General features: G+C 44.9%; 1 protein-coding gene across 13 annotated transcripts in view; it reads right to left on the bottom strand.

The window, feature by feature from the left end:
* Nucleotides 1-508: 508 nt before the first annotated feature.
* ZNF618 (zinc finger protein 618) overlaps nt 509-11,498 on the bottom strand; it is a 306,003-nt gene continuing 295,013 nt past the window's right edge. For 11 of the 13 annotated variants that reach the window (XM_030535126.1, XM_030535127.1, XM_030535130.1 and 8 more), the window contains 3 exons: nt 10,191-10,268; nt 6,272-6,373; nt 509-4,928 (listed from right to left, as the gene is read on the bottom strand). In XM_030535126.1, coding sequence (XP_030390986.1) covers nt 3,415-4,928; nt 6,272-6,373; nt 10,191-10,268 — 1,694 coding nt within the window. In that variant the 3' untranslated portion in view covers nt 509-3,414. The remainder of the gene's footprint in view (nt 4,929-6,271; nt 6,374-10,190; nt 10,269-11,498) is intronic. The other 2 variants (XM_030535133.1, XM_030535131.1) reach the window with 2 other exon arrangements.

Raw genomic sequence — 11,498 nt, 5'->3', positions numbered from 1 at the left:
GTTTGCAAAAGACTGGAAAGCCGCTCCTGCTTTGGGTTCTGAACTTAGTGAAGGTTTTATTGTGTAAGCATCCCTATTTTCTCCCAGTGGTCACTAAAGCACATCACAAAGGTTTCTCAGGTTTCACAGGCAGGGTTTCTCTCCCTCTTTTTCTCCTTAGTAGCTTGAAATTTCAATTCTGTTTATTAAACTTTTCTCCTGCATTGCATGTGCAAACAGATTTATTATTGTAGGGCTGCTCAAAATGGATGAGCAGGTAGCACTCATATAGGAGGAAATAAACAGCAAAACCCTTGTTCTGAAGAGGAAAGAAATCCCACAAAGAGGCTCATAGACTCATAGACCAGAAGGGACCAATATGATCATCTAGTCTGACCTCCTGCACAAGGCAGGCCACAGAACCCTACCCATCCACTTTTATAACAACCCCTAACCCAGGACCGAGTTATTGAAATCCTCAAAACTGGTTTGAAGACCTCAAACTGCAGAGAATCCACCAGCAAGCGACCCGTGCCCCACGCTGCAGAGGAAGGCGAAAAACCTCCAGGGCCCCTGCCAATCCGCCCTGGAGGAAAAAAGAAACATCTCTGTTTGCAAAGTCCATCGCACAAGAAGATACATTTTTGGGGTGTCTCCTGCTCTTGAGTGTTCTCTTTAAATGGTATTATTTCTGCAGCACTGGAGCTGTGCTTACTAGAAACATTGTTAGAATAAAGACCTCCACAACCACACTTACAATTGCATTTAGAAGATGGATGATTTTGCACTGGCGTCATGGGCAGGAAGCCAACACAATCTTCAGCCTATTCAGTCTGCATGAGGTGCTGCTCCCTAGCCGGGAAGGGGCAGAGATCGGTTGGGAAAGATATCTGCATACCCAGGGCTGTCCTTAGATGTGCCTGGAACAAGTAGGGGTCACTATTGTCTCCCAGCTCTGAGCAATACAGGCCACAGAGAACCTCATTCAGTGCCTTTCATAATCTAGGTGTCTGGAGGGGAAGTGTTAGATACTGGGAGTGCAAGTGACTGCAAGCAAACAGCAACCGATGTGTGCTCACATGGGGCATTAGAACTTGTTCCACTAGGAGAGAGATTTATTGGCCAGGACTCTGGGCTTTATCCTCCATTTCTAACAAGTGTCTTGGGATCTTTAATTGTCACCGCAACAGAGATGGGCAGAAGGAATCTTGGCTTAATGTCTGTTCAGTGGATGGTACCTCTGAGTGTGCAGCAGCCTCCTTTGTCCCCAGCAGTACATTGTCAGCATGCAGCACAGACCCACATCCTGCTCACGAACTTCAACCCACAACCTTTTAGTTCAGAGTTGATAATGTTACCAACTAAACTGCTCTAGAGACTCATCTGGGCACATAAATCTGTAAGATCGGTCTCGTCACCAGTGATTCCAACTAGGGAGCAAACTGCTTGAAGTGTGAGAGGATGCATCAAGAAAGGAATTTACTTAATTTTGCCACTGGGATCCAAATCCCTTTGGTGAATTCAGTTTGTCCAAGAACACCAGATCTAAGAGGTCAGGTGTGACACCACTCAACTTTGTGTGCAGACATTCAGGATTTGTCTACACTGCAAAAAAACTCCAGCAGTAGTGAATTTCACAGCCCGGTCAACTGACTCGGGTTCACACCTCGGGACTAAAAATAGTAGTGTAGATGTTCCTGCTTGGACTGGAGCCTGGGCTTACAGCCTCCGCGAGTGGAGGAGGTCTCAGAGTCTGGGCTCCAGCCCAAAGTGGAACATCTACACTGTTATTTTTAACCCTGTAGCGCAAGCTCTGCGAGCCCAAGTCAGCTGAGGTTTTTTTTGCAGTACAGACATACCATTAGAGAGCTTGCCTGGGCTGCCAGCAGAAATGACTCATGATACTTGGGTTTTATAACAATCTGCTATACTGCAAGTGGTAATGGGCTATATGTCTGACGAGCCAGTGAACATGAAGTTTTAAGGTGACAGGACCTTACCAGCCAGAATGATTTAGCAGTGTAGCAAGTAGTGTAAAGCACTATAGGTATTTAAAAGACATTCGTGCTAGCAGAGGAAACTGTTCAGAATAACGCGAGAAGGTACCCTGCACTCAAGTGGGAGTACATACATTCAGAAGCCCCTATGCTTATCTTAGCTTCCTTCAAACCCTACATTTTGAAAACTGATGACCTCTGCTCCCCTGATATATCATACACCTTGGTTTGTTCTTGACCATCTGAAGATTGTTTTGACACGTGTATGGGGAAGGCTTACAAAAATGTTGTATAGCAGAGGTTCTCAAACTGAAGCCTGTGGACCACTGGTGGCCTGTGGATCACTTGCTGGTGGTCCACAGAAACCTGTCCAGTCATACCAGGCTAGCTGTTAAAGTGTATTGAAAGACACTAAAAATAAATTACTTTGCTAATGTTACTTCTCCATTTAAGCAATTGCAGCAGTTCCCACAGGGATGTTGTTGGTCCTCAATGGGACAGGAAGTATTGACATGACTATCCCTCCGTGAAGATTGGTTCTACTCTATGAACAAGTTTAAGAACCACTGCTATAGAAGATGCACAGGTGAGATGAGCTAGTTTACAGTGGGACTTCAGAAAAAAGTTGATCTTATAAAAAAAAATTCTATAAAACGTAACAGTTACAGACACTTTTTGCCATAATCATTTCTTTCAGTTCTAAATCAAACTCGAAAAAGTAAAATCACTAGCTAAAACATTAAACTCAAAAATGGGAGTGGAGACAGAAGAGTATAATTTTTTTTCTTATATTAAAATGCAAAAAAATGTGTTTCCTTAAAGTCTCCCTTCCTGATTTCTAGAGATACTAGTGCTTGTAAAACACAGCGGCCTTCATAACACGCAACGTATGTTAAGAAGGCTACAAACGAATGCCCTCAAGGTGTACAGTTCTTCAGAGGAGCAAAGCCCAGTGGAGAACCGGTCTAGTCAATGTTATTTGATTATCCATGGCAAAGTGGCCCAGGGGACAAGAGGAGGGGGTGGTGGTGGAGGAGAAATAAAAGAAACTTCAAGTCACTTTAGATCACAGCTGCCTGAAGATTTTAGAATGTCAGCCTCCCATTGGTGTGCCCACTTGAAAACATTAGAAAGTCTGTCAAGTCCACATGCTAGCTAACAGAAAGGAGCACGTTCCTGGCAGAGGGCTGTGTCTGATACGTGCTCGGCTTCCCTCTGAAACTTATTTTTTTATTATATTTTATATATATGTGTGTGTGTGTGTATACACACACACACACATATATAAATACACATATATATATATAAAATCATACACACACATATATAAGCACTTGGTTTCCAGGGGCTTTCATAATGAGGTCCACAGTGTTTAGAACTTAAATTCTTTTCTTTGTTTGGAACAGTGTTTTAATTTTTTTTTAATTAAAAGATAGTTTTAAAGCATGTTGGACTTCAAAAACATGAGTTTGTTCATGTCTTCTGGACTGAGCAGCCGCCTCCTTTTGATTAAGAGGGCCTGCTCACACATATTTACACATTCGCTTCTGGCACCGACAGCAGGTACTGCTAAGAGCCAAAAGGCCAACTTGGCTAGTTTCGTATGCTTTTGGGTAACACACGACCAGTACTGAAATAGATCAGGGGTGGCCTGGAAGAGGGGTTCTTGCAAATAATCGTAGACTTCATTTTTCCCAAACTGCTCTTCTTCCTGAGCTGGCGGGGCCTCACCTGCTGCCCGTGGTTTCTTCGTAGAAGGTTCAAATTCTGGTTCTTCTGCCCAGGACTCTTTCACTTCATTGATCAATTCACAGACCTTGCCAATGATCTCTTCATGCTGGTATGGTGGGACTGGCCGCAGCTTCTGCTGAGGGTCCAAGATCATGGCTACTTTGTGTGCAGAGTGAACTTTGAAGTTCTCCTTCAGTGCCTCTAGGAAGAGGTGGCAAAGCTTGCTGACTATGCCAGCGTCATTGGCTTTGGAAGTGAACAGTTTCTCCAGTTTCACATAGGTGGGCAGTACCAGCTGCAGGGTGGGCCGGCTCTCATTGCTCAGTTCAATAACTGCTTGTTTCACTGGGGCCAAAATGGCTGCCAGGTTGCTGAGAAGATGCTTGTTCAGGTTTTGGATGAGGTTCATCTTCTTGGCTCTGCTGTAGAACTCACATATCTGCTCATAACGCTCATGGACAAGCAGGAGGGAGTCAGTCACTGAGTTCCAGCACGGTGGGGGAGATGTCTCCTCCAGAGAGCCAAAGGTCTCTTTTGAGAGGCCCGTGGATCCTGCCAAATCTTCACAGACATTCAGGAGCTCGATGACTTCATGCATGTTGCGAGCCTGTAGTGTTCGCTTACTCAAGACACTCTGCACGACTGAGTTCAAGGCACAGGCCGAACAACGCAAGCACATGCCTGCCTTGGAGAACGCAGAGGAGTTGACTTTGCAGTCTGTGACGTACACTGTCCTGATTTCCGACATCACAAACTCAGACATCACGTTCTGCACCCAGTGGTGGATAAAATCACCATTATCTCGGATGTCCACCCCCTTAATTCCCAGGACATAACTCTTGATGTGGTTGCCTTCAACCTGATAAGCTGTCAGGATGTAGCAGGAATCAGGGCCAACGCTCTGAGAATGGCAAGTGACACCTATGCCTAGGCAGGCATTGCTGCCCAGGGCACAGGTGACTTTCACTTTCACTTGGTTGTACATCCGAGGCAAATGCTTCAGCGCCAGTGTGTTGAAGTTGCCAAGGATTTCTGTGACAGAGAAAGCACCGTAGCGAGCACCACTATCCACCAAGGTCTGTGCCAGCTTGATGAATTCCTTCCCGTTCACCACACTCAAAGCTCCCAGGTCGGTGCACATCACCCGCAGCAGCCTTTCAGCAATGTTCTGCCGTTCCTTCTCCGGGATTGCACTGTTTGCTACTGAACCACTTGCAGATGCTGCAGAAAAACAGAAAGAAGAAACAAACTTGTCAGGATCATTCTTTCTGTCCAAGGAACAGGAACAACAAGGCCAGAATTTCTCCTCTGCGAGTGACCCAACCAGGAAGCACTTGCCCAGAGTATGGCAGGTACCGATCTATTCCTGAACCTAGGATTTCCAGTGGGCCTCTATACCAAAGTGCTTCTAGATTCAGGCTGTCCCTGCTGATCCAATGATGGACTTTTTCTCTTGCTTACAGCAGAGAGGAGCTTATCAGTGTGTTTTCCATGATTCGGTAACAGAAGCACAGCAAAAGTGGATTATGCAGGATTCACTGTCATCATGGGCTTGGGCAGCTGTCCTTTGTCCCTCCCCAGAGAACTCTCTGTGGCACTGATTTAGGAGTTGTCTAACTAAGTTATAATCAAGGATGGTACTGGTTTACAGTGCATCAGGGTTAGCAGTTAGATCTTCGATTCACCTGGTATGTCTTAGTGTGCTAGGTTGGCCTTTCCATTCTTCTTCTATTTAGAATTCAGGACTCACATTAGCATTACATTATTTTAATAAGAGCTGCATCTACCTCAGTTTTGTATGCACAAGTCGTCTGGTTTTTTTGGTCAAATATTCTGGTGTTCAGGCCTGTACAGTTTAAGGTTTTCTTTCTCCTTCCCCAGCTCTAGTCTAGTTTTTGTGACGGCTGCTGGGCTTTATTGTTTCTGCCATTTTTGGACATATCACAGGATGCAAAATATTAGGGTTTTAATGCATCTTGCTTCCGCAGGGAAGCTCAGCTGAGGTATTGTATCACTGCTGCTTTTATTTTTTTAAAAAATACCCCCATTTCCCACATGGTTTGTGACTGAAACACAAGATCATGTGACTTGCCCAAAGTCCAGGAGCAAATCAATGGTTGAGCTAGAACCTTGTTGGCTGCCAGTAACTTTCTGGTGATGCGTAGGGCAATGATCTCTTTCCCTATGGCAAGGAAATCCAAATTCAGACCAGAAGTTACAACTCCCAGCAAGGCTAGTCTTGTTAATGAGTTCGGAGACAGGAGCTCTCTCTCAGCCTTTTTCCCTACCATGACTACATTTCTGTCACCTCCCTGGAGTTTCCAGATAGCCTCTACACAGATTTCAAAGGCGCTTTAGTGGGAATGAGTACAATAGTTTATAGGGTGCTAATGGCACCTGAGATCTGGTGTGACTAGCTGAGAAAAAATACATGAGAGAAGTACTCCCGACAGGTGCGGGACATGGGCTTCACCCTGCCTGAACCATTGCTGTGACCCCCCCAGGTACAGAGCCATTAGTCCAAGGCCTACAGGGAAATGTAATGAGAAAACGTGGCTACATACTATTATTGGCATTGTTTCTTTGGAGCTGTGGTTTCCATTTTTCTTCCACAACAGTCAGAGGTGATCTGGGTTGGTTAGAGGCAATATTGTTCTCATTGTCAGCTGTGGGGCATAAACAAGAAGGAGTTAATCAGAGGTGTAAGAAGAGCATTTCCCCACGATATTAAGGGAGAGACACACACAATGCCGGCCATGTGCCAGGATGGATTGTGGGGCTACAAGAAATGCTGACTCTCCAGAAGACAGCAGGATAAAGAGAGCAGAACAGAAAAGGGGAAACAATCTCCATTTACTACTTAACATTTACTTTTGTTTTCCTTAATTAGTATGACACCAGTTTATTACATTTTCTGTTGCATTTAATAGATATACTACCCACAGTAGAGAACAAGTAGAGAACAATATTATCATAAGGCTTGAAAACAACCAATCCTCATGTAATTTCCGCTTGGGTTTCCCAGCTCCTGTAGACCCTGTCTGAGTCCCTACCCAAAGGATTACAGCTAAGATGGCTGCCACAGTGTAACACCATGCCGCTGGGTGGGTCATCAGCAGTAGGGAGCTAACCTGGGACCTCTGGATATTAATGCACAGGCTACTGCATGAGCAAAGAGAGCCTCATGTGACTGTGTAGCCGGCTGGCTCATCAATCTCTAGGTGGGCCAACCAATGTGAGAGGGGGACAGAAGCCATACCAAGGAGGCATGACCTACAGCAGTATGCTTGGAGTCAGGGACCGATGGAACTAAAAACCTCTGCTGTGGCCAACAGGGAGGCTTCTGCATGGGTTGATCTGGACAAGCAGTCCACTGGACCAATCGCAAGCCTGCAGTGAGCTAATGGGAGAAGGAGCAGCCTGACAGAAAAAGAGGTTTTGAATTTGGAAGCTGGGAGAGAGACACCTTGTTTGGGTGCTGCATTGGCAACATACTGGACCAACATCCCACCGGAAGTCATTTAAAGGCGATACAGGAAATGCATGGAACCAGAACACAACCTGGCTAACTAAGCTGCTATTCTGCAGCAGAAGATCAAGTATAACAGGGCATGTCATGTTTGTGTGGGCATGTCATGGGCCTCTTGACATGTCTGAGGGATGCAAAGCTTTACATGGTGTGTCCAGAATAGACTGCTAAGTGTTTGCAGGGCCCAGTGCCATGCTCCAAGACAGCAATCAGCTGGAGGAAACGCTACTAATACATCAGGTCCCTAGAGAGGGTTGGGGAGAAAGTAGAAACAGGCATCCCCACATGATAAACTAGGAATCAGAAACGACTGGTTCTTCCCAAAGTTTGTCTATTCTAACTGCTCCACAGCAAACATCAGAAATGGCATTAACTCTGCACACGTACTGGTAGGTTAAGGAGATATGCCTCATACCTGCTATTAACTTTGTTCCATTAAGGCCCATTCACGTGTCAGCCTTCTTCTGGTCTTGGTAGGGGAAAAACTGTATTTCCTTTATCTATTTCATAATACTAGAGGATTTATTATGTGCAATTATCCGCTGGCGTTCAATGAGGAGTTAATAAGATTTGTGCATTTCAGTTTCATCCTCCTTATCAGTCAGGTTGTGAACTATATAGATCATGGTTCTTTAATTTCTCTTCATGCCTCCAATCCTTTAATCCAGGTTCAGCCTAGCTGTCCTTTTTATCTTTTAGCACTAGATTGCAGAAAAGGCATTATATGGTAGCACTCGACCTGAACAAAGTACCCTAAAGGGAGTGAAAGCTGGATATTGTACTGTGTAATTACAGAACAAATTCCTTTGCCTTGTGTTCTGCCGTTCTAGTGCTGCATCTCAGCCTCCAATTTACATTCTAATCACTTCCTCCCATTGCGTAGCTATAATCTTCTCTAATTACCCTTTTAGCCTCCAGAATCACTGAAGTGCCAACAAGCCCCTGCTCTCATTCCTTAGGGCTAGCAGCATGTTCCTGGACTTCAGTCACGTACGCAGGAGGGACCAATGGACTCCTCATTCGGAGTGGAAAGAGATTAGACATTTACTACAAATGTTATGAAAGTTAAACTGGATTTCTGCACGGCAACAAATGCGTCCAATGTGCCGTTATATCAGATCCCACATGCTTCAGGGCAATACGCTACTACTAGGGACACAGTTATACTGTACTCGACAATCCAAAGTCACGCCAGATTCCTCAGTCCAACTGGGGAAGGGATACAAGCCGTGCTATGTGCCACTGATTATGCAGTTAATTCGTTCAACTGTATGCCGAAGAGCCCCTGCCACTGAGAGTGCAGGGGTGCAGCACAGACACTCACCCGCAACTGCATTTCTCAGTTATGCAGAGCTCCGCACTGAATGCGCGACTATGGGGTCATTACATTGTTTCAACCATTGCTCTGGTTGGTTACCACCTTCAGAATCTGCCATCCCAATAAATAAAGCTGCCTTTACCAATGGCACCCTTCTTGCCTTTCCCTCACTTAAACCCAGATAATAAATACAAAGTAATTCATACCAAGCCATTATTACTCTTAGTGGGAAATGGGAGGGAAGACGAACTCTCTCTTGTGGGGGTAGGGGGAGCTAACATACCACGGTGCGATAGGCACCACATGAAGATCCAAGACAGGCAGAAAGGAGGTGCAAGGGACAGGGTCAGACGAGGGTGAAGTTAGGTGATAGGCAGGGAGGGTATTATATTTTCTGTGGACATGGGGATGGGACATTTTGAGGACTGCAGCCAATCAGATCACTGTGATTTATAAGTATCTGGAGAGCAGGATGAGGTGACAGAGGGCACAGCTCAGTAAGAATAAAAATAATGTAAGGGAGCTTCCTGTTAACACAACTGTATCCTAAGCTAATAACGCACATGCCGCAGAATATACAGAAACGAGGCCTGTGAGTTTATTAGCTCAGAACATGTGATGGAGTGAAGAGGAAGAGCCTGCAGATGATCATTTTTCTGAAACACTTACTCACATGTGGCCTTCAGACTGACATTCCTCCCTCACTGCACATGTCCCTGCCTGCCCCCCATCTCTCCTATCCCTTCCCATCTCATCTATCAGTCAGGGATTCTCCCCAGAGATATAGCAATCACTATGTGCTTACACTGTGTTCCATGTGCAAGGAGAGATGGAGATTCTCCCAGTGCAAACACACAAGGTAAATACTAGAGCTGGTCGAACAACGTAGAAAGGCTTTTCTGTTGGAGAATGCAGTTTCAAAGGTGGAACACTTCGTGAAAGTGTCAATTTCACCCAAATGGTTTTTTGGAGGGGAAGTTTGGACAATGTCAAAATGTCCCTTTTTGATTTTTTTAAACAGTTTGATTGACTCCAAATGGATTTTTTCCTAGAATTGTCTTTGATGGAGAAAGTAGAAATTTCATGGTTTATTTCTATAGGAATTAAGTTAAATGTGAAAATTGTGAAAGCCTTCATGAAATGGACTTTCCATCACCCCCAGGGCTCTAGTCAATACAAACATGTGACAGGATCTGTGGGACAAAAGCCCTCTCGCAGTTTTAGGATAACTACCTTGAGAGGACAAGGGATTTCATCTGCCAGGGAATTTTGACCCCAATAGGAGAGGTGACTGATTAGTACCTGGATATTGTAGGGATAAATGAGACAGGAGCGATTTAATTTGATATGCTCTGCACAAATGCCATGCATGCTTTCAACTTTCCTTTGAAAAGTGACCTCAGATACAAACACAACCAGATATCGAAGAGCCTGGCATTCCTGTAGGCATTGCCTTGTGCTCCCTGGTCTCTTGCTTTTTTCTGCTGATAAGAGGTAGAATTACTGGCACATTGGACAGTGTAAACACAGGAAGCTCTATGGACACACAACTGAGTCAGTGTGAGGAATCAGTGCAGAATTTAATTCTCTGCTTTATCTGAAGTCTTTAAAAATAAATCAGAAGTGCCTGGCTTACCTGCATGGGACTGCATGTGCTCCAGCAGATTGTTATAAAACTGAAACTGGATTCCACAAGCTCCACAGGTGTAAGGTTCTGTGCAGGAGAGATCAGTTCAGACGAGTCACATGGAGCGTGTGGAGAAATAGCACACACGCACATTTCATAATGGAACTCTATTGTGCCCGAGAGCCCAAGCCAGCAAACCATTAGTCAGAAGAGCTGCTCACTTTACAGTGATTACGCATGTGAATAAGGGTTTGCAGAATTGAGCCCATAGTTAGGTAATAGGCCCTGATTCAGGATAGCACTTAAGCATGTGACTTCCTGAATTATGGTCTTAGGCTCTAAATCTGCACACACTGATGCCTGTGCTTAACTTTACTCCCGGGAGAAGTCCCCTAGGAGTCAGCGGGACTACTACTGAAGTTAAGCATATGCAGAAATGTCTGCAAGATTGGGGCTTTAGTATGGGTACACATTTACAAAATACACAGTTCCGTAACCCATTGCTTCTGTAGACCTGGTCTCTTTTTTAGTTTCTTTATTGTCTTTTTTGTCTTTAACTGAATTTAATTTTAGAAGCAGTTCTGTCATTTACAGCCTCTGCCTCCTTTCCTGAGCAAGACTAGGCCAGAGGGAAAGGCAGTGCTCTGAGGGAGTTGGAGGCAGGAGGTCTGAGCTTGGCACCCCCAGCAGGGCATCAGGCTTTGACAAATCCTGCTACCCAGAAGCTGGCACAAGTAGGAGTGCTGCGTGGGCAAGCAGCTTTCTGGCCACCAGTCAAGATCAGACCAAGGAGGGCTGGTTGCCCTGGGCAGTGGGCACAGCAACACTGAGCTGCTAGGATGGACAGAGGGTCTGAGCAGGAGTGCAGCAAAGCAAACGGGGCTGCGCCAGAGGCCTGAGCAGAGCATCACAGCTAATCTGCCAGTCAGAGGAGAGAGATGGAAATGCTGTTAACACTATGTCTTTAGTCAGACTCACACTTGGACCACTAACAAGCTCAATGCTAATTTACATCCAATCTCACAAGGAGAAGTAAATTGAAAACTTAAATTTTTACTGAGCTGACATACAAGTATATTTTCCGTTGATTAGTTTTAACAATAGTATTAGTCGTTGTGTATTGATCACAAGATGTGCTATCAAGACACCTTGTATAGCAATGTTGTCAGTGCTGCAATTTAATTCTCTATTTTCATATATGCCAGCACATCTGCACCATTAGTCTGTGATGTTACACTTCAACAATAGTTTGGATACAGAATGTATACTCTGCATATAAATGATTCTTATGGACTCTCTCAGGCATACACAGAGTAA

Source organism: Gopherus evgoodei, chromosome 16 (genome assembly GCF_007399415.2).
Source record: "Gopherus evgoodei ecotype Sinaloan lineage chromosome 16, rGopEvg1_v1.p, whole genome shotgun sequence".
Taxonomy (NCBI): Eukaryota; Metazoa; Chordata; order Testudines; family Testudinidae; genus Gopherus; species Gopherus evgoodei.
This window is presented reverse-complemented; position numbering and strand designations above follow the sequence as displayed.